Source organism: Leptopilina heterotoma, unplaced genomic scaffold (assembly GCF_015476425.1).
Source record: "Leptopilina heterotoma isolate Lh14 unplaced genomic scaffold, ASM1547642v1 Lhet_9, whole genome shotgun sequence".
Lineage (NCBI taxonomy): Eukaryota > Metazoa > Arthropoda > Insecta > Hymenoptera > Figitidae > Leptopilina > Leptopilina heterotoma.
The window spans coordinates 479,872-503,151 of NW_025111193.1; the positions used below are offsets into that span (position 1 = coordinate 479,872).

Below are 23,280 nucleotides of genomic sequence, written 5' to 3' on the forward strand. Positions count from 1 at the left end.
TTGTCGTTTTGCTTATCCGAGGACATTCTGCACAATGATTTCAAACCATATCTTAAGATGCCTGTGTTCCAGAAGGAATACGAACAGCGTCGCCGTCGCAAAAGTAAAGCGCAATTTTTTGAAATGATACAGGAAATCCGAAGGTACTGAAAGATTATATAATAATATAACGTCAGGCCTCGGATTTTGACTTGGAAACACCAAAAATAGTCGTTTTAGTCGATTCGAAATTCGCAAAAAATATAAAAAGTCGTTTATTTTATTCTGTATTGTAACTAAAATTTCACTTTTTCCTCTTTTCTAGAAAAGCTTTCAACTTTTTTCAATATTCAATTATTTTCTAGAATTTGAAACCCTAATTCTTTTCTAAATCAATAAATTTTTAATCATTATCAGAACGTTCCTTGAGAATTGAGAATTATTCAAAATAGGAAAATAATTACCATTCTGTCAAATTGAGGGTTCACGTGCAATAAGGGGACGCGCAGGCTATTCGTTGTCCTCTCGCGCAGCCGCGCAGAATCGCTATACGCGGGGACTTTCACTTCCATGCGTATCCCCTTATTGCACGTGAACCCTCAATTTTTCTTCAGAAAGACGATTATTTTTAAAAATAAAATCTCCAGAAATTTCTATTTCAAACTTTCTGAAATTTTATTACTTCTAAAAAATACAACTATTTTTTCAAAAATTTAATTATTTTCTTAAAATTTCTAACTAAATTATTTAAGTTTAATAATTTTTGTTTAGTTTAACTTAAATGTAATTAAACTTTTTCAACAACTGAAATTTTCTAAAAAAATTATGAGTCGAAACCTTCTGAAATTTAATTATTTTCAATAACTGCTACGGTAACATTTTCAAAATTGAATAATTTTTTAGAATTTTTAATAAAATTGTTCTCTAAATCAATTATATCTTAATAATTTTGTAAAAGTTCTGTAAGAATTTATGAATTCAATTCTTCAATAAAAAGAAAGTTCACTAAAACTAAAAATCAAAAGATCCAATTCTTTTCAATTTAATTTTACAAAATTCTCTGATTGTTCGAAAAATTTTCATTTGAATTTATGTTGAAAAATTGAAAAAGATGATTAATAAACTATCCAATGATACGCGCGTCAGCGCGCAGAACTCAGTATTCCATTTCTTATTATTTTGTATATTAAAAAATGTTACATTTTCAAAAATTCATATAAAATCCTTCGAAACAATTCAATTATTTTTATGAAATGTAAAATTCTCCGCAAGAATATTTAATTATTTTCATAAATAAGAAAATTCTTCGCAAGACTTAAAATATTTTAATAAATAATAAAATTCTACAAAGAAATTCAATTATTTTCTTAAATAATAAAATGTTTCGAAGGAATTCAATTATTTTCAATACAATTTTAATAAAATTTCGAGAAAGAATACAATTATGTATTTTTAAAAATATAGTATTTGAATTCAATTATTTTCAAGAGTTTTAATAAAAATCCAATTATTTTCAACAATTTTGATAAAAAAATTCTTCGAATCTTTCAATTTTATTTATAAATTGTAAAATTCTTGGCAAGAATTCAATTATTTTCATAAATAGTAAAATATTACTGAAAAATTTAATTATTTTCAATACAATTTTAATAAAATTTCTAGGAAAAAATTCAATTATATTCAAGATAATTTTAATAAAATTTCTTTAACAGGTTCAATTATTTTTCAAAATTGTAATAAAATTTTTCTAAACAATTCAATTGTTCTCAAAAGTTTTTAGGTAATAAAATTCTTTGTAAATTTTCAATTATTTTCAAAATTTTTAATTAAAATTACTTTGAACAATTACATTATTTTTACAAAACTTAATGAAATTCTTCAGAAAAAAAAATTATTTTCTTGAATTTCTAGAATCTAAATTAATTATTTCTAATAATTTTTGGGAAGCTCTTTGAGAATTGAATTAATCAAAAATTCAATTATATTTAAATAAAATTGTAATTAAAATAATTGTTCAAAAACCTAATTTTTTAAGAATTTTTTATTTCAATTCCTAAACTTTCATAATCTTCTTTTTTCTTGAACAATTGAATTCTTAAAAAATTTTCACAAAATTATTAATAAAGAGTAATTGATTAAGAGAAGAATTTCAGTTAAAAATTCTAGAAAATGATTGAATTTAATACAAATGACAGTATGTAGTAATTTTTAGTAATAATGAAATTTCAAATTGACATTTTTGAAAAATTTAAATTAAAAATTCTAAACAACTAAATTCTTTCAAAAAGTTTTATTCAAGGTTTTTTAAAATTGATTGTTTATTAGTAAATTTTTAGAATCTTTAAAAACATATTCAGTTGAAAAATTTTCGAATAATCAAAATTTCGTAAAATTAAATTAAAAACAATTGAATTTTAGTTTGAAGTGAATTTTATTTCCTCTTTTTTTTGAATAATTGAATTCCTAAAGAACTTTCACAAAATTATTAAAAAATAATTAATTTAGAGAAGAATTTTAGTTGAAAATTCTAGAAAATAATTGAATTCTGGAGAACTTACAGTAGCAATGTTTTTAGTAAGTAATAATTAAATTCAGAAAGTTAGAAATTTACATTTTTTTAAATTTTAAGTGAATATGTATTTGAAACATCAACTAATTTCAAAAAAATTTTAATTAATAATTATTCAAAAACTAAATTGTTCAGAAAATTGAATTCTAATTGTTTCTAAAACTTTCTGCTACAATTCATTAAAAATTCATATTATTTTTCATAATTTTCAATTAAAATTCTTCTATAAATCAATTATTTTTAATAATTTTCCGAAATTTCCCTCGAGAATTCAATTATTAAAAATTTAAAACACAAAAATTCAATTGTAACTGTAACTCTTAATTTTTACGTTTTTAAAGTGTAAAAGAAAATTCATGGATAGTTTAAAGTTTCAAAAATTTTCAAATTTCGCAAAAAACCAGAATTTTTGTATCAGTTATAGAAATTTTAGTATTTTTTCACTACTTTAGTTAAAATTCCCTGCTTTCGCTAACCTAAGGCAACTCTATTGTGGAAATTCATAAATTCGTTGCTATTTGTAAGAAGAGTCAAAATAGTTAAATTTTTCGAAAATAAATTGAAAAATTCACTTTTTTTTTTGAAATAGTCGAAAGAAGTCGAAGAAGATCCGAGGCCTGTAACGTAAATAAAATTAGTGTTAAATAAAAGAGTGAAAATAGTTAAAAGCAAAAGTTAAATGTAAAAGTAAAAATAGTAAAAGCAAAAGTAAAAAGTAAAAATTAGAGAGAAAATAAGAGAAAAAACTTTATTTCCCAGAGTGCAACAGGAAGAGAAGGTGGATGCGGCGCCAAAGGAGGAAATGCAACGAGCAGCAAAAAAGGAGGAAAAACAGGGACGTGATCGCAGTCGTAGTAAGAGTCCATTAATGTTAAGAAGTCCAAAGAGATCGGAAAAATGTACGAGTTCAACAAATTTATCGAGTTCAAGACTGGGTTTATCTCCCATCAGTTTAGATACAATGAAACCACGAGAATTCACTCTAAGCAGCACAAATCTCAGAGCGAGAAGTCCACTGGAAACAGTGGGTCGTAGATTAAGCCACGGCGAAGGCGATTCACCGCCTCCCTATCCAGGTTCAAATTTCGGTGGCAGTGCAAATTTACGTCCAATCGCACCACCACGTGGTGAATCACTATCAGGCGCCAGTACACAGCCACCAAAATATTCCCGAAGTCCCGCAAAAAGAGGTCAATCGTTCCCCGCTTTTGCCACTCTACGCACACCACAATCCACTCATCATCAGCCATCATCGTGCAAGAGTCCATTACTCTCGCCAAACAGTGAATTAACATCAATTATAGGTCGCAAATTATCCCGAGAATGGGGTTCCGGTATTCTCGACATAACAAGATCCTCCGAGGCAATTGGCTCCTGTTCCACCTTCACTCTAAATCATGAAACAAATCTCATTCCCGGCGAGAGTTCACGTCGCAAAAAAAGCCAAGAGGACATTCTCTCATTGAAAAAGCCCATTCGTCGAGCGAGAAGTCACGAGAATAAGGACACGGGCAAATCATTGAGTGACCTACAGTCGCCAAGATTAAATGCCCAACCAGTTGTGGGCGGTAAATTGGTGAATGAAAGAACGAAAAAACAATTGGAATCGGAATTGAAGGCAATATTAACAGCGCGAGCTCATCATCGCGAATTACTCGATCCCCCTTGATGGACGATCGATATCCCGTAAAAAAGAAGAGTTCTTATTAGGAAAAGCCAGCCAGCTTTTTAAAATATAAAGATCGTCGCCTCTGAGGGGCTTTGATTGACATTAAGCAATATCAATGATTTATAGGTCAATTTATAGAAGAAACTGAAAAACAAAAAAAATTTTTTAAACATGCACTTTCAGAGGACTGAATCAATGCATCTAGTATTTCATAAAAACAAGAAGAATGGAGTTAAAAAATAAGAGAACAAACTCTTCGTGGTTTGTTCCCATTGTTATGTACATTAATAAAAAAAAAAGAAATAAGCTATAGAAGAAAAAAATAATTCTATCAATTTTTTGGTAGACGTGTCTTAAAAAACAAAAAAAAAAGGGAGAAAAAAAATAGCACCTGTGAAAATATTTTAAAATATTTTCTTGTTGGCATTTTAACTCTACATTAAACCGTCGGCCCGGGTGAGTCTCTCGTAATTATTTTACTTCTTTTTCTGTCGACCGTAATTAAAAAACGGCAAATAGAATATAAGTACATATGCGTAAAATACAAAAACGCTGCCAAATTTTTATTAAAATTTTCTTACATAAATTCTAAATTTGCGATTCACGTCATTAGTCGTAGTTTTGTAGATTTTAACGAACGAGTGATCTCGTTTTTTTTGCAGAACTGTACAAGTCTATTTAAACGAATATTCATCCCTCGAAATGAAACTTGACCTCAGAAGAAGAAAACTGGAGAAAAACTTGACTTGACCAGTACTGACAATAAATATTTCTGATTTTTATTTTAGTTTCCACACACGGAAGAATGTATAAAAAAGAAATTCTATTTGCAAAAAGAGAGGCTCACTTTCGTAGGTCCATCGGCGTAGAAAGACCACTATTGTAAATCTCTTAAAATTGCGCGTCATTTTCGTCACGATTGTTGGGATTCAATTTTTCAAGAAAAAGGATTAGTATAATTAAAAAAAATTTCGCCAGTAATGCTGAGACTGATATATAGAGATGTAGAGAAACTGAAGAAATTGAAGAAATTAAAGAATTTGCGAAATTTGTGAAATTTAGAAAATTTAGAAAATTTACAGGAATTGTTTACCAACAATCAAAATGAGGAATTGAAAAGTAAACGATTGTTTTTTGCTTTCGAATATAGCAAGCAAAAAATTGTTCTTTGCACCCTTGGAATCCTTTCGATCGAGTGAAACTGACAAAAAATTTTCATTTTACGATTATAAGCTGTTAGAAGAATGTATGGGACTAAATTACACTTATTAATTTTAAATGATTCATGAGCGAGGCCTTAGATGTAGCCGGTATCCGCCCAATACTTTGATAGTTGAATTATGTATAAGTACCTATCCTACTCTATTGGAAGATTTCTCTATACATTATAAATTATATTAAGTAGTTATAGAAATTGTTTCATAGTTTAATACAGTTGACTGTTGAGAAAAAAAATCTAATATTGCGATTGGTGAAAATTTTAGGTAGATCCTCTTCAATGTGGTATTGTCAATTTAATTTTAAAAATCAAAACAACTAGAATATTCAGTCGTGGGTAATATTTTTATAGCATTTTTTGTTTTTCAATTTCCCCCTCGCTTTTTTCATTTTCCCTAAATTAACAATTCAACAAAATATTAACAAACAAAAAATTGAGTTAGTAATAAATAATTGAATTAGTTTTCTAATTTGAATTTTTTTTTACTTTTATCCTTTTCGAAATATTAACAACAATTTCAAAATACTCACCCATGACTGTAAATTTTCGAAAATCGGGTATATTTGTCGGAATGTGTTGATTTCGAGAAAAATTCCGGAGTCATCACTATTCCTAAATTGTATTAGCGAAAATATAAAAAGCGTTATATCCTACGTCCAGATTGCACTTTAGAAAAAACATGACTGACATCTTTGAAAGTCCTAAAGCGATTGCACTCGCAAACTTCTCCTCTCACTCTCTTTCTCCTTTTTCCGATTATTATCAGTAATTGTAACGCAAAAAAGTTTCCAAAAAAAATGCGGACACCTTATCTGCAAATTAACATAAAAAATATAGACTATTGTCAATAATTGTGAGCTCGTCTGACGAAAAATTAGATTCAAACTACGGGGTATGATCATGGTGAAAATTTTCGGTTACAACAAAAAAGAAAAGATTTTTTTCAACTATTATAAAAATTAAAATTAATGTACAAATTTTGAAATTTTGAAAGTGGCGAATCTGGTCGACTTTATAAAAATTGGGATAATTACTTTGATCATTCCCCGAGAAATGTTCTCGGCAATTTTTTGGAGAAATTGCAAGAGAGAAAATATAAATAAACGTTTAAAAGTAAATTCTAGTAGAAAAAGAAAATAGATCTAATTAATGAGTGATCAAAAATTACAAGGGGGCCACAAAGAGTCGCCCGAGCCTAAAGAAATCAAAGATACTAGATTAATTTTTTAATTTCACGTCTAAATCTTGGTCAGGCGGGATCTATCTGTGATTTAGTTAAGTTGCTATGTATTTTTAGAACATTTGGTTTGTAATTATTATTCCAAAAAACAAGAGAAAATTTACCGAAGAATCTGCAGAGAACACGTGAAAATCCCCTGTACATAAAAGCATATTATATTATAAAAAAAATGGAGACTGCCTGAATCAGAGGTTGATCTCACAACACACCGTCTCTGTGCGCCAACAAGAGCATCTTCCCTTTTTTTTCTCCTCTCCACCTGAAAAAAAATAGATAATCGTTAATATTACTAAAAAAAAACTATCGTAGTGCCTGTTAGGCCTTGAGAAATGGCGGCCTAGTCTTTCATTTCTTTCTGTATATACTATTAAATATCAAAATACAATTATAATTTCGAGAGTTACAAAAAATATCCAATTGTCGAAAACTGAAATCGTTCACTTGGATAATTTTTGCCAAAAAAAAAAAAATTGTTGTCTGATAACTTTTTCTAAAAAAAATCTTTAACCGCCATTAACTCTCGCCAAAAAAAAAAGAAAAGGACGAAAAATCTCGGATTTCTCGCCGCTATGTATACAAGCAAAATAAGTACGAGAAAAAAAACATGATGCACAAAGCAAGCTGTCCATAACGTACTTAATAATTATTTCTTTAAAAAAAACAATGTCATGAATAAAATTCATTTCTCACTAGCCTTAAGCTTTGAATCGATAAATTCATTTATAAGAACAACGATTGCGATTCAATTTATCCGGAGTCAAAAGAAAAAAAAAAAACTCGCAAACTGTATATGTTCATCGAAGAGAATATTATTCTAAGCACTGCCGTAATTTGTCAACTATTCTCAATCGTGAAATCATTAGTTTCAAAACAAAAAAAAATCATTCACCGAAAAAAAACATCACTGCGAAAAAAATCTTTTTAAAAAACGAAATCTCTTTTCATTGAAATTTTAGACATCTAATTGTGTATAACTTTTTGTGAAAGTCAAAATTTCACAAAAAAGAAAATAAATACCGTTTCTGTGACGTACAGTATTAACAATCGTAAATACCTCTTTTATTTATAGCCAATAGAGCATTAACATAAATATGACGTTATAAAATTGAAAAAGATATTTTTAGTCTGATATTTAAAGAGAAACAATCTTTTAAATTAGTAAAGTAAACTTTTAATTAGGGGTCAATAAAAGTAATCGTGTCGCATTTTTGTCGAAAAATAATATTAATTACGTGAAAAAAAAGAAGAACAAAAATGTGATGCTCGAATTAAAGGAGGATCAAAGTGACAAATTTTTAAACGTATAATGAAAGAAAAATATAGTTAATTAGTAAAAGAAGATTGTGAATATATGATTGAAATTCAAAAGAAATTGGATCAAAAAAAGTAAATGAAAATCTTATAAAAAAAAAAAAAATATATTGTAGAGCCTTAATGACAATTTTCATCAAGGATCGAAAGTTTTGAAGATCATTATAATAATATGCTGTGGTGACTTGTTGGCGTGCGAATTCTCAAATACGCGCCTACTAACTATACTGTTATTGTTGATGAAAACTCCACATTATAAGAAAATAAATATATTGTCTCAATATAAAATTGTTTTGTCACCTTCTTTACACCCAGGAATTTTTTGTTTCAGTGTAAAATTGTTCGATAATTTTTTTTACATCCAGAAAATTTCAGTTTTGGTATAAAATTGTTTCGTCTCCTTCTTTACATCCAGGAAATTTATATTTCGGTGAAAAATTGTTCTCTCTTCTTGACACCCAGGAAATTTCAATCTGCAATAAAAAGAAGAGGAAAAAATAAATAAGAGAAAGAAGAGTAGAAATCGTTTCGCTAAAAAGTAAAATTAATCTCCATTTTTTTACTATTCGTAATTAATCTTTTAGTCATTTGTTTAAAATCGTGGAAATCGGAATTTTTCGTATTAATTTTTTCTTTTGTATAATCAGACCTTGAATCGACTATAAGCCGCGAAAAAATTGTTTTACTCGATTTAAAGTATGAAAAAAGTCGAAAATGTCGCTTCTTTTATTTTGTGATTGGCAGAAAAGTTTCATTACGTATTTCCCTGATTTCCAGAAAAGCTTTGAAATTTTTACCTTCCGATAATAATTTCAATTCTAAGTTTTTCTAAAATATAATTAATTCAAGGAATTTTTTCCAATTTTTCCAGAATTTTTTACTAAAATTATTCATATTAATATTTTGTTTTTTAATTACAGTAAAAATACAATTAAAGTTCTTTATCAATTGAAATTTTCAAAAATTTTCAAGTAGTAACTTTTTGAAATTTAAATATTTATAAAAATTGTTACTGCAAATTCTTTGAAGTTGAATTATTTTCTAGAATTTTTAACTTAAAATTCTTCTTTAAATCAATTATTTTTAATAATTTGTAAAAGTTCTTTAAGAATTTAATTATTCAAAAAAAGAAGAAATAAAGTTAAAAAATTAAAACCACTCTTACTTTAAAAAATTACTATAAGAAATAAAGTTCACTTTAAACTAAAATTCAATTGTTTTTAATTTAATTTGACGAAATTTTGATGATTCGAAAATTTGCCAACAGAATATGTTTTTAAAGTCTAAAAATTTACTAATAAATAATCAATTTTAGAAAACTTTAAATTATTGTTTTCAATTTAATTTTACGAAATTTTGATGATTCGAAAATTTGTCAATAGAATATGTTTTTAAAAAGTCTAAAAATTTACTAATAAATAATCAATTTTTAAAAACCTTAAATAGAAATTTCTAAAAGAATTAAGTTGCTTAGAATTTTTAATAAAAATGATTAAAAATTAAAAATTCTTTAAAAAATGTCAATTTCAAAAATCTGAAACTTTTGGAATTTAATTATTTCTAAAAATTTCTACAAACAATTCTTCTATGATATTTAATTAATTTCTAAAAATTTTTACTCAAATTATTTTCTGAAACAATTATTTTTAATTTTCAAAAAGTTCTTTGAGAATTGAATTATTCAAAAAAGAAAAAAAGGTAGTTAACTTAGAATACAATAATATTGTTTTTCATTTAATTTTACAAAATTCAGATACATAATTTGAAAATTTTTCAATTAAATCTTTGTTCAAAAATTCGAAAAAATTACTAATAAATAACTGATTTTAAAAAAATCCGAATATAAATTTTTCAAATAAATAAGTTATTTAGAATTTTCTAATTTCAAATTATGCAAAATTTTAATTTTCAAAAATTTTAAAGTTGAAAACTTCTGAAATTTAACTATTTCTAAAAATTTTTACTGTAAATTCTTCAAAATTCAATTATTTTCTAGCATTTTGAACTAAAATAAATTCGTCTCTAAATGAATTAATTTTTAATATCTTTTTCAAAGTACTTATAAAATTCAATTATTTAAGAAAAAAAAAGTTTACTTCCAAATCACGTCTAAAATTCAATTGTTTTCAATTCAATTTTACGAAATTTCGATTTTTCGAACATTTTTCAAGTATTTAAAAATTCAACTAATTTTAAAAAAAAATTGTAATTTTTCAAAAACTCAATTGTTTAGAATTTTGAAATGAATTATAATAATTTTTAATTAAAAATTCTTCTCTAATTTAATTATTTTTATTAATATTTCTAAAGTTCCTCTAGAATTTAACTAAAAATACAAAAATTCAATTTTTGATAAAAATTTAAGTGTCTCTCAATGTTTTTTTTCAATTTTTTAAAGTGAAAAAGAAAATTCGAGGATAGTTTAAAGTTTCAACTATTTTCCAATTTGACAAAAAACTAGAATTTTTGTAGCATTTCTAAAAATTTGTAATTTTTTCACTAATTTGATTAAAATTCCTTAATTTCTCCAAACTGTGGCAACTCTATTATTGTCGAAATTCATAAAAATGTAAATAAAAAAGTGCAACTCAAAAATATATTTTGAAAAAAAGAAACTTAATTTTTAATATTAATTTGGATGAATAATAAATTTTTGTTTTTATGACAAAAGTCTGTTTTATGCTCTAAAAGACTATCAGCGATAAAAATAATGATTTTAATTATTAAGGAAAAGATTTTATAGTTATTTTGCACACTTTGAAATTCAAAAATCAGCCAAAGAAGTAGTATTTTATTATGAAGAAAAGTCGAAATAGTCGGAGTTTTCGAAAATAATTTGAAAAAAATCGCCTTTTTTGAAAGTCGAAAAAGTCCCGCTATTCGAGGCCTGAAAAATAAAAATTATTCTTTTAAAAATCCAAAAAAGAAAAATGTTGCTAATGCCAAAAGAAATGTTTAAATGTATCATTACAACATGAGCATTCAAATGTAATCTCCTTCAAGATAATAAACTTTAATTAACATTGTTTGTTTTTAAAGCAAATTTAACAGCGAATTACAATAAACGCGCGTGACATTTAAGTGAAAGTGCAGTCTCAGAATGACTTATCAAAAAATCTTTTGTTTTGAACTCTTTCGTTTATTATACAAGAATGACATTTGATCAATCGCACTTTGATAATTTCGTACATATTGGTACATATAAAAGCCCTTTTTTCTCTAAAAGACGAACCTAAAAAAATAATGGTACAAAAATTAAACGAAAATCACACAGAAAAACTTTAATAGTAAAAATTAAAACGTCAGCAAAAGAAACTTGAACGTATAATATTGTATATAGAAAATATTGCAAGTCATTCGTGCGGTCTCGCGCTCCTTACTCGTATACTCCGAGTTTCATACTCTGTAGTCTTTATTTATATTATAAAACAAATTTCTATGCGAATTCACACACTGATGGAAAAAGTTTGTTAATCAAAAATCTCACAGTTTATCTCAATAAATTATTACCATACAGGGTAAACTTTTTGCTCTTATTTATTTATGTGATATATTAGAGAAACAAATGAGAGCTTGCAGATTAAATAAAATAAAAAGGTATCTGATAAAGAAAACTTTCATCTTAGATAGTCAACGTAAATTGTTTAGTATTTTGAGAACACTCAAATTATTTTTTTAAAACTAAAAAATTAACAGATTAACAAAAATTAATCAAAATTAAGAAAAAATATTTCTAAAAAGTGATTTATTTTCTAAAAAAGGAAAAAAAAATATTTTAGAAACGAATTTAAACTAGTAATTGACAATTTTTTTTTTTGCTTTCGTTTTAAAATTTAAAATAACGTTAATTATTGAATAAAAATCAATTTTTCCATATATAAACAATAAATCTGTCAGTCATGATAACTTCCATCTACATATACAACTCTAATACATAGATGAACGTGACGTCACTGTACAACTTCCGTGTGTTTTGTAATGTGTGGTGTGTTTTGTGACAGCATTATGTAGCACAGATGTTACTGTAGTGGAATATTAAAAGCTAAAAGTAATATCATCATTTCCATAAGAAAAGATTGAGTGTTTTTGTTGTGTAAAGTGTATACAAGATAATTATTGTATTTATAAGAAACTTGGTTAAAAAAAAAACTATCATCAAATTTAATATTCTAGTCTTTTTCTATTAAGCGATCAAAGATAAATCATACAGTGAATCATTCACTAAAATTTCCGGTAAATGATGATACTTAGGACACAAAAACAAAAACCGATAATTATTTCTTAAGAAAAGTGTATTTTGTCTCATTAAAGTTCATTTGGGAAATTATGGACTGACTAGACTTGTGTGTTCTAGATTATTAATTCTACATTTTGTTGAAATAAATAGGTGAGAAATTATTGTAATTATATATTACTTTTAAAAGTGTCAAAAAAACCATGAAATTCAGCATTAATAGTAAATTCGGTAAATTTAACGCTAACCCTTGGACCAATTTTGAATTTAATTGTCATTCTTGTAACTTATTAAACGTTCATTGTTTTTAATTAGTTAAATTAAACAAAAACTAAACTTACCAAAGACTGAAAATTAGTGTTAAAATCGTTAATGATCGTTAAAATCGGCGAACATGAAGTAGAATCTCGAAACGTCAAGTATTCGCCCCTATATATTTGTAGGTTATGTTCCAAGTTATTATTTTTTTCTGCACTTGAACCAAGTATTTATCGTATTTCTACTCATTTTGGCTTTTGAATTAACTTGTCACCAACTTTTTCTAATAATTCTCTTTGGAAAATTGAACTTTTCATATACGAAAGATGCATTTCCGCAAATATTAAAATTCTAACCTAAAAAAAAACGCCTTGGTAAAAATTTGAAAAAATTAGCAAGATTTAACATAAATAAATATATGGTAAATGAAGGAGAAAAATTACAATGTTGTGCGAGATAAAACCTGTTTGTTATCGATGCAATAAATAAACGGCACAGATCACTAAAAAGAGGGGAAAAAACAACTATAAACTTAAGCTTTTAACAGTTTTTTAAAGATTATAAACGAACGAAACGAACTTTAATGGTCTTTAAACAATATCTATCTCTGTCTTTTTGTAGCGAATAGATTAAACAAAGATAACACATAATCACGATGTCAAAGCGCGCGAAAAAATAGCAAATCATTTTAAATAAATATTAATTTCCGTTTCTTCACATCCGCTTTTTAGAGCCGGTATTTTTTTCTTCTCCTGTCATCATCTGTCATTTTTCTATTAAAAAAATTTTTTTTCTTTCGTATCCTATTATTATACATTGTGAATTTTAATGTTTTACTTATTTTAAAAAAAGTGTTAACTTTATAAGTCCCGTATATTGTTTAAATAAATAAGTACATAATTAAAATTTAATTCGAAATTTCAGATTACTTTAATGGATGACGAAGAGAGTTTACGAAGAAAAAGAGGATCTGGATGTCATTTCCAGCCTCTAAAGCGAAAAACAGGAACGTCTTTTGAACAAAATGAGGAAAATGATTTGGACAGTAGCATTAATGTTGAGGAACATAATGAGCTCGGGGACATGACATTTTGTATGGCTAATTATTTAAAGGAAGTTATGAAAATGATGTTTATGATGCGTACTCATCACATGTTGACTGATGTTATTTTAGAAGTTGGCTCCGAATTATTTCATGCCCATAAGGTCATTTTGGCGGCAGCAAGTCCTTATTTCAAGGTAAATCGAAATTTTCTATATTTATTAATAATAATTTTTGCATTTCAATAATTTGTTCGCAGTTTGAAGTTAGTTTTTTGATTTTTTGTATCCTAAGTTTTTAAATATTTCTTCTTTTCAATTGTTTACAATTTTCAAACTAATGTATTGAAATTCTTTGAATAATAATAAAATAATGGAGTTTATTTAATAACTTTAAGACTTTAATTAAAACTTTTGAAAGTAATTAAATTTTATTAAGTATTTCTTTCAAGTTTTTAAAATAATCGTGTTTATTTAATAATTTTATTTGAAAATTTTGAAAATAATTGAATTTAACAAAGAATTTTTTTTCTATTTTTTAAAATAATTGTGTCTGTTAATAATTGTAGTTAAAAATTTGATTTTTGAATTTTATTAAAATATTGTATTGAAAATAATTGAATTTCTGAATAGAATTTTATTATTTGTAAAAATAATTGAATTCTTTTGAAGAATTTCTTTCAAATTTTTTTAAATAAATGACTTTCAACGAAAATTGTAAAAATAATTGAATTCTTGCGAAGAATTTTTCAATTTATAAAAATAATCGAATTCTTTCAAAGAATTTCTTTCAAATTTTTTTAAATAAATTAATTTCTACGAAGATTTTTATGAAAATTTTAAAAATAATTGAATTCTTTTAAAGAAAATTATTAAAATTTCTAAAATAATTAATTTGAGAATGATATTAAAATTTTAAAAACATAAAATTTTCTGTCCAGAATTTTATCAAATTTTTTTTGAATAATTTTATTAAAGAACTTTGACAATAGAAGAATTTTTGAAAATAATTTTAATAAAATTATATATAAATAATTGAATTTTTCAAAGAAATATTGTCAAAATTGTTTTTAAAATAATTCAATTCGCGTGAAAAATTTCATTAAAATTTTTACAATAATTAAAATCTTTTAAGAAATTCAATTAAATTTGTATTGTAGATAATTGAATTCTTTCAAAGAATTTCATCAAAATTTTTTTGAGGGCAATTAATTATGAAGAATTATATTAAAATTCATAAATTTTGAATTTAAAATAATTGAATGTTACGAAGAATTTTATTAAAAAGATTTATAAATAATTGAATTTTTTCTAATAATTTGATTTAAATCTTTTAAAATAATTGAATTCCAGCGAAGAATAATTAACAAAAATAATTGAAATGTTCCGAAGAATTTTATTATTTCAGGAAATAATTGAATTCCTAAGAATTTTACTAATTTTAAAAAAAATTGGAATTGTTTTGAAGAATTTTATTAAAATTTTAGAAAAATAATTGAATTTTATTATTTATGAAAATAATTGAATTTTAGCGAAGAATTTATTAAAGTTTTAGTAAATAATTGAATTGTTTCGAAGAATTTATTAAAATTTTAGAAAATAATTGAATTCTTTCGTAATATTTATTATTAAAAATCGTTTTTAAAATAATTCAATTCCCGTGAAAAATTTCATTAAAATTTTTACAATAATTAAATTCTTTTAAAAAATTTAATTAAATTTATATTGTAGATAATTGAATTCTTTCAAAGAATTTCATCAAAATTTTTTTAAAAGCAATTTATTACGAAGAATTTTATTAAAATGTTTTGTGAATAATTAGATTTTTATTAATAATTTGATTTAAATCTTTTAAAATAATTGAATTCCAGCGAAGAAAATGAATATTTTTGAAAATAATTGAATTCTTGCTGAGAATTTTATTATTTTTAAAAATAATTGAATTGTTCCGAAGAATTTTATTAATAAAGGAAATAATTGAATTCCTAAGAATTTTACTAATTTTAGAAAAATAAATGAATTTTATTATTTATGAAAATAATTGAATTTTAGCGAAGAATTTTTTAAAGTTTTAGTAAATAATTGAATTGTTTCGAAGAATTTATTAAAATTTTAGAAAATAATTGAATTCTTTCATAAAATTTTATTAAAAATAAAAAAAAATAATTGTATACTTTTGTGAAATTTTATTAAATTTGTATTGAAAATAATTGAATTCCTGCAAAGATTTTTATTATATTTATAAAAATAATTGAATTCTTCTGAAGAATGTTATTTATTATCTTGTAACTTAATTTTTTTTGGTACAAAATATAATTAGGAAATTTAATTAAAAATTTAATCTTTCTTTTAGGCGATGTTTACTGGAGGTTTGAAGGAGTGCGAAATGACTAGAGTTACATTACACGGAGTATGTCCAACAGCAATGGCGAGATTGATGTATTTTATGTACACTGGTCAAATTCGAGTAACAGAAGTGACTGTTTGTTCTCTTTTACCAGCTGCAACAATGTTTCAGGTTTACACTCGATGATTTTAATTTTAAATTAAATTTCAATTGAATTGTCAATTTTTAAATTTAAATATTTTTATAATAATTCTAAACAAATAGAAAAAAAATTAACGAAATAAAAACAAAAAATTAAACACTTAAACAATTAAAACTTACTGTTTGTCACAAACGTTAAGAAGATAAATTTTACCTTTGGAAACTTTATAGATGATTTTTTTCTAGTGACACAAATTATTTTGATTTAATTCGAAAAAATTAAAATTTAATAAATTAAAAAATAGTTTTAAAGAAAAAATAAATTTAATAATTTCCCCAGGTGAACAATGTGATTGAGGCGTGTTGCACATTTTTGGAAAAACAACTCGACCCAACGAATGCAATTGGAATAGCGAATTTCGCCGAACAACACGGATGTCAAACCCTATTGAACAAAGCGAATCAATATATTTTGCAGCATTTCACTCAAATTTGTCTTGAAGATGAATTTCTTCAATTATCGGCAATGCGGTTAATTGCGCTTGTTCGTAGGGACGAATTAAATGTACAAGAGGAGCGTGAAGTTTATAATGCCGTATTGAAATGGGTGAAATATAATGAGGAAGCGAGAGGACCAAAAATGGAGAATATATTACAAGCAGTTCGCTGTCAGTATTTGACACCAAATTTTCTCAAGGACCAAATGATAAATTGTGATGTCTTGAAAAAAGTTCCAGCGTGTCGCGAATATCTTGCGCAAATATTTAAAGAATTAACACTCCATAAAAAGCCAATTGTCAAAGAGAGAACTCCCAATACGCCGAGAATTATTTATATTGCGGGAGGATTCTTGAAGCATTCCTTGGATGTACTGGAGGGTTATAATGTCGATGATAAGACTTGGTCGAAACATGCGAATTTACTTGTTCCACGATCAGGATTGGCAGGTGCTTTTGTAAAAGGAATGTTTTACGCTGTTGGTGGCAGGAATAATTCGCCCGATAGCAGGTGAATTGAATTCGATTATTAATATTATTAATTCAATTTTTAATATTAGGCAACTTTCGAATTTCTTATTTTTAAATACAAACATCATTTTTTCAATAACTTCAGATTTCAAATTTAAAAATTCACCTATTAAATAATTAACAGAATAATTATTTTTCTACTTATTATTATTATTATTATTATTATTATTATTATTATTATTATTATTATTATTATTATTATTAGTATTAGTATTAGTATTACTTTTATTACTATTATTATTAAAATCCTTTATTTTTTAATAACAACTTCAATATTTGAATAATTTTAGATTAAAAATTTAAAAACATTTCAATTATTTTCAATAATAAAATTCTTCACAGGAATTCAATTATTTCAAAAATTTTTAATAAAGTTCTTCACGCCATTCAATTCTTTTAAAATCAAAATTCAAGAATTTTAATAAAATTCTTTACAAGAATTCAATTATTTTCAAAAATAAAAATATTTATCGCAGGAATTCAATTACTTTTAAAAATTCAATTATTTCTAAAATTTTTAATAAAATTCTTCACAACATTCAATTATTTAATATTCAAAATTCAAGAATTTTAATAAAATTCTTCGTTATAAATTGCTTTTAAAAATTTTGATAAAATTCTTTGCAAGAATTCAATTATTTTCATAAATAGTAAAATTCTCCTCAAGAATACAGTTATTTTTAAAAACAATAATATTCTTCGCAGAATTTAATAACTTTCAATAATTTTAATAAAATTATTTGAAAAAAATTCAATTATTTTTAAAATTTTTAATAAAGTTCTTCAAAACATTCAAAATTCAAGAAATTTAATAAAATTCTTCGTTACAAATTGCTTTTAAAAATTTTGATAAAATTCTTTGCACGAATTCAATTACTTTCATAAATAGTAAAATTCTCCTTAAGAATTCAATTATTTTCAAAAACAATAATATTCTTCGCAGAATTTAATAACTTTCAATAATTTTAATAAAATTATTTGAAAAAATTCAATTCTTTCATAAATTTTTTAATAAAATTCTTCGTAAGAAATTTGTTTCAAAAATTTTAATAAACTTAATTTAAAAAAATCAATTATTTAAAAAATTTTTAATAAAATTCTTCACAAAATTCAATTCTTTTAAAACTTAACTTTTTTCTTTTTAAATTTGAGAATTTTAATAAAATTCTACGTTACGAATTGGTTTGAAAAATTTTGATAAAATGCTTTCCAAACATTAACTTATTTTCATAAATAATAAAATTCTGCGTAAGAATTCAATTATTTTCAAAAATGATAATATTCGTCGCAGGAATTCAATTATTTTGAAAAATTTTAATCAAAAAGTTAGAAAAAATTCAATTATTTAAAAAATTTTTTAATAAAATTCTTCGCAACATTCAATTATGTTAAATTCAAAATTTAAGATTTTTAAAAAAATTCTTAGTAACAAATTTGTTTCAAAAATTTCGATTACATTCTTTGAAAAGATTAAGTTATCTTCAATAAAAATTTAATTGAATTTCTAAAAAGAATTAAATTATTATTGTACAAATTTTATTGAAATTTTTCCCACGAAAAAAATTCAATTATTTATATAATTTTATTAAAATCCTTTGAAAAAATTCTTTTATTTTCAAACAAATCTGTAATAAAATTATTCAAAAAAATTAAATTGTTTTCAAAAATTTGATGTAATTAAATTCTGGACGAGAATTGAATTATTTTTATAAATAATATAATTTTTCGTTGGAATTCAATTATTTTTAAAACAATTTTAATAAATTTCGTGAAAGAATTCCATTTTTAAAAAAATTGTAATAAAATTCTCAAAATTCTTCACAGATACAAAAATTCAATTATTTTAATATGTAATACATATTGTTTTCTATGAATTCAATTATTTGAAAAATTCTAATAAAATTGTTTGCAGAAATTTAATTAATTTCAAAAATTGTAATACTTAGCTTATTTTAATAGAATTCAAATATTTTTATAATTTCCATATAAATCTTCTCTGAAATTAATTAATTTTAAGAAATTTTAATAAAATTCTTCGAAAGAATTTAATTATTTTTAAAATTTATGATAAAATTCCTTATAAGAATTGAAATATTTTTAGTACAATTTTAACTAATTTTTTCAATAGAAATTAATTAGGTACCTATTTTCAAAAATTTTTAAATTATTCCTTAAAACAATTCAATTGTTCGCAATACAATTTTAAAATAAAATTCTATTCAAGAATTTAATATTGTTTCAAATTCAGAATTATGAAATTTACAAACATTATTTTTTCTACAAAAATTAACAACGATTATTAATGCAAATTATTATTATTATTGGTTATTTTTAAGAGAATCTTTCGATTTAATTTAAAAATTTGTTGATAGATTTATAGATTTTATTATTTTTATTATACAATTTTAATGAAATTCTATTCAAGAATTAAATTGTTTCAAATTCTCAATTACAAAATTTACAAAAGTTATAAACTTACTTTTTCTACAAAAATTAACAACGGTTATTAATACAGATTATTATTATTATTATTTGTTATTTCTAAAAGAATCTTTCGATTTAAAAATTTGTTTATATATTTTTATATTTTATAGATTTTATTTTATTCAATGACATGTTTAACAGAATTTATTTATTTTAGGTACGATAGTGATTGGGTAGATAGATATAATCCAATAACAGATCAATGGAGACCTTGCAGTCCAATGTCAGTGGCGAGAAATCGAGTTGGAGTGGCAGTAATGGATGGATTATTATATGCAGTTGGAGGAAGTTCTGGTCCCGAATTTCACAATACAGTGGAATGCTATGATCCTGAGGATGATTCATGGACTAGTATCAAAGCAATGCATGTTAAAAGACTGGGCGTTGGTGTTGCCGTTGTTAATAGGCAAATATATTATTTTATTTATGTTTTTTTTCAAATTTTTCAAAACAATTTTTTGTTATTAATCTTTTTCTTTTGTTTAGATTATTTTATTTTTAACAAGCGCGGAACGTTATATTAAATTTATTATTATGCAAATTACAAAATTTGTTATAAATAGTAAAATTCTTCGCAGGAATTAAATTATTTTCATACAATTTTAATAAAATTTTAAGAAAGAATTCAATTATTTTCAGAAATTTGAATTCATCCATTGAAATAATTCAATTATTTTTTAAATAGTAAAGACTTTGCAAACATTCAATTATTTTCAATTATTTTATTTTTTTCCATCTCGTTTCCTTCTGGTTATTCAAAAATTTTTTTTCTGTAAAATTTCTTAAAAAATTCCTAAATTTTCAAAACGCATAATAAATTTCTTGAAAAATATTCAAATATCTTCTTTAAAATTTACGAAATTTCAATTTAAATTCCAAAATTCAGTTACATATTTAAAAAATAATGATTGTCTGTAAAATTTATTTTAAAAATTCAATTATTTTCCAAAATTTTTAAAAAAATTCTTGTAAAATATTAAATTATTTTCTATAAAAATTAGAAAATGACACAATTTGTTTATAAAAATTTTATTATGTCAATTTCTTAATAAAATTTTTGAAAAATTAAACTACTTTTTATAGAATTCAATTATATTCAATACAAATTTCATAAACTTCAATAATGAACTATTTAATTATAATTTTTAATAGATGCGATTATTTTAAGGACTTGAAAGAAATTCTTTATAAATTTCAATTACTATCAAAATTTTCAATTATAATTATTAAAGAAACTAGATTATTTAAAAAAAATTCAAAAAAATTCTTCAAAAGAATTTAATAAGGATTTTGAAAAATTTTAATAAAATTCTTCGAAGAATTCAATTATTTTCATAAATAATAAAATTCTTCAAAACAATTGAATTATTTTTATTAATTGTAAAATAAATGAATTTTATGTTAATATTTGAAAATTTAAATTCTTTCGAGGAATTTTATTAAAATTGTTTTGAAAAGAATTAAATTTCTGCAAAGGATGTTACTATTTATAAAAATAATTGAATTATTGCGAAAAAATTTACTAGTTATAAAAATAATTAAAATGTTTCGAAGAATTTATTGAAATTTTAAGAAATAATTAAATTGTTATGAAGAATTTTATAGAAATATTTGAAAATAATGAAATTTTTTCGAGAAATTCAATTAAAGTTGTTTCAAAAATAATTGCATTTCTTTAATGAGTTTTATTAAAATTTGGTATATTCAAAATAATTGAATTCACTACAAGAATTTTATTATTTTTTGAAAATAATTGAATTCCTGCAAAAAATTTTACTGTTTATAAAATTAATTGAATTCTTGCGAAGAATTTTACTACTTATAAAAATAATTGAATTTTTTCGAAAAATTCATTAAAATTTTAGAAAAAAATTGAATTTTTCCGTGAAATTTTATTAAAATTTTTGAAAATATGAACAGTAATAATTAATTTTGTACTTAATAAGTGAATTTTTTAAATTGTATTATGAAATTATTTAAAAAATTTATATTTCAAAATAAAAAATTTTGTAATTTGCATAACAATAATAAATCGAATACCACGTTTCGCGCGCGTAACATTTGCTAGTTTTGATATAATTTAGATTTGATTTTTAATTTTTTTTTGAATTTAAACTATTTTTGGTATAATTTAGATTAAGTTTTGAATTTAGACTACTCTCTTTATATAATTAATTTTTAACAAAATTTTTAATTTTGCTGTGACTTTAGATTACTTTTTTTATAATTTAGACTTTGTTTTTAATTTTGGTTTTGAATTTAGATTACTCTACGCGGTTGGTGGATTCGACGGAAAATATCGTCTAAGTTCTGTCGAATGCTATCATCCGGAGAATGATAATTGGACAATGGTTTCGTCAATGATGTGCTGTAGATCTGGAGCTGGAGTAGCAAGTTTAGGGCAATATATTTACGTAGTTGGTGGCTACGATGGAACGAGTCAATTAAATTCAGTTGAGAGATATGACACAGAGACGAGTGTCTGGGAAACCGTCAGCAGCGTTTCAGTTGCTCGCAGTGCCTTAAGTGTTACTGTTTTAGATGGAAAATTATACGCCATGGGTGAGGAAATTCGATATTTTACCTCCATGAATTTTACATTTTTTGATTAACGATTAGAAAAAAAATCATATTTTTCGGAACAAGAAAAATGTTGGAAAATTTGTAAAAACGTTTCCTTTCTCTTTTTTAACTTTAATATTCGATTTAATAATTTATATTAATAAAAAAATATTAAATTAATAATAATCTTTTATTTCAGGAGGCTACAATGGAAATTCATTTTTAAATATAGTAGAAATTTACGATCCGGCGAAAGATCAGTGGGAATTGGGTGTTCCAATGTCTTCGGGAAGATCGGGACACGCCAGTGCAGTTTCATATCAACAATGTCCTAGCCATTACGACCAAGTAGAAAATAATACAAATCAAGAAAAAGAGCCATCGTGACAGAGTAATTTATCTTGAAATTATATTTTTCAAGGGAACAATGTTTCTGGTAATTTTCTATGTTCTTACTGTACGAAAGGAGAAAATTTCATTTCTGTAATTACAGAAAAAGGCCGAAACTTCTCAGAAGTGCAAAAATTTCCATCTCACTGAAAATATGCCTCTAATTTTCAGTCCACTGAAGAAAAACATTAGCAAAAATCATACTCAATTATTTTCTTCTTCCATCGAAAAAAAATTGTCCACCTTCTCTCATTTATTTAATATATCATTAAAAAAAAAATTTTCTACGTTAAAAGAGGAAAAAAAAAGAATGTAATTTTCTATTTCTAGTACAAACAAATTTTTTCAAAAATCCATTGTTTAAGAAAACAATTTGGAAAAAAACGTCAGTTTTTCGATTAGAAATCGAATTGAATTTAGATGTTATTTTTAATTTAGAAAATTAATTTTTTTTATATAATTTTTGAATGAAAATTAAAAAAAAAGTGTTAAAAAAATATGTTATTTATATGAACCATTCTTATTGTTTTCTATGAAATCAAAATTGGTTCAGTGATATTACGTGTGAATATTTCGAGCATGAATTGACATGCGAATCAGACTGAGAAAAAAAAAACTTTTATAATAGGCTATTTGTATAGGAAATAATAGTTTTTAGTTTATAAACAAGATCTGCTGGATCGCATCTTAAAAAAATATATTTAATTTTGAAAGTTGTCAAAACAATTGTGTAATTAATATTTTGAAAATAATAATTCGATTCTTTTAATGTTTTTTGTTAATTTTTATATTTTTCTGAATTATTGAT

At 23.8% G+C, this 23,280-nt stretch overlaps 2 protein-coding genes and 1 long non-coding RNA gene across 7 annotated transcripts in view; 2 read left to right on the forward strand and 1 right to left on the reverse strand.

Annotated features, from left to right (window-relative positions):
- The window catches only part of LOC122511745, a 21,472-nt gene extending 14,073 nt beyond the window's left edge, over positions 1-7,399 (forward strand). The window contains exons 7-8 of one of the 4 annotated variants that reach the window (XM_043627188.1): positions 22-143; positions 3,308-7,399. In XM_043627188.1, coding sequence (XP_043483123.1) covers positions 22-143; positions 3,308-4,217 — 1,032 coding nt within the window. In that variant the 3' untranslated portion in view covers positions 4,218-7,399. The remainder of the gene's footprint in view (positions 1-21; positions 144-3,307) is intronic. The other 3 variants (XM_043627189.1, XM_043627190.1, XM_043627192.1) reach the window with 3 other exon arrangements.
- The window catches only part of LOC122511750, a 14,350-nt gene extending 967 nt beyond the window's left edge, over positions 1-13,383 (reverse strand). The window contains exons 1-4 of the long non-coding RNA XR_006302554.1: positions 12,923-13,383; positions 12,563-12,835; positions 8,288-8,460; positions 5,967-6,935 (exon numbers count right to left, since the gene is read on the reverse strand). This is a non-coding gene — a long non-coding RNA (uncharacterized LOC122511750). The remainder of the gene's footprint in view (positions 1-5,966; positions 6,936-8,287; positions 8,461-12,562; positions 12,836-12,922) is intronic.
- Positions 11,340-23,241, forward strand: LOC122511747 (kelch-like ECH-associated protein 1B). Of its 2 annotated transcripts, none has more exons than XM_043627198.1 (7): positions 11,340-11,584; positions 13,404-13,718; positions 15,874-16,038; positions 16,349-17,016; positions 19,678-19,926; positions 21,784-22,082; positions 22,282-23,241. In XM_043627198.1, the coding sequence occupies exons 2-7, from the start codon at positions 13,413-13,415 to the stop codon at positions 22,467-22,469; spliced, it is 1,875 nt and encodes a 624-aa protein (XP_043483133.1). In that variant the 5' UTR covers positions 11,340-11,584; positions 13,404-13,412; the 3' UTR covers positions 22,470-23,241. The 2 variants fall into 2 exon arrangements, with proteins under 2 accessions (XP_043483133.1, XP_043483132.1); XM_043627197.1 differs by lacking the exon at positions 11,340-11,584 and adding an exon at positions 11,861-12,374.
- The last annotated feature ends 39 nt before the right edge of the window (positions 23,242-23,280 follow it).

What these genes read in the sequence shown, in the direction of transcription:
- LOC122511747 (XM_043627198.1), top strand. Translation starts at nt 13,413, where the DNA reads ATGGATGACGAAGAGAGTTTACGAAGAAAAAGAGGATCTGGATGTCAT. An exon ending in CAGCTGCAACAATGTTTCAG is followed by an intron (nt 16,039 to 16,348) that starts GTTTACACTCGA and finishes TAATTTCCCCAG; the next exon opens with GTGAACAATGTGATTGAGGC. An exon ending in GGTGTTGCCGTTGTTAATAG is followed by an intron (nt 19,927 to 21,783) that starts GCAAATATATTA and finishes TTTTGAATTTAG; the next exon opens with ATTACTCTACGCGGTTGGTG.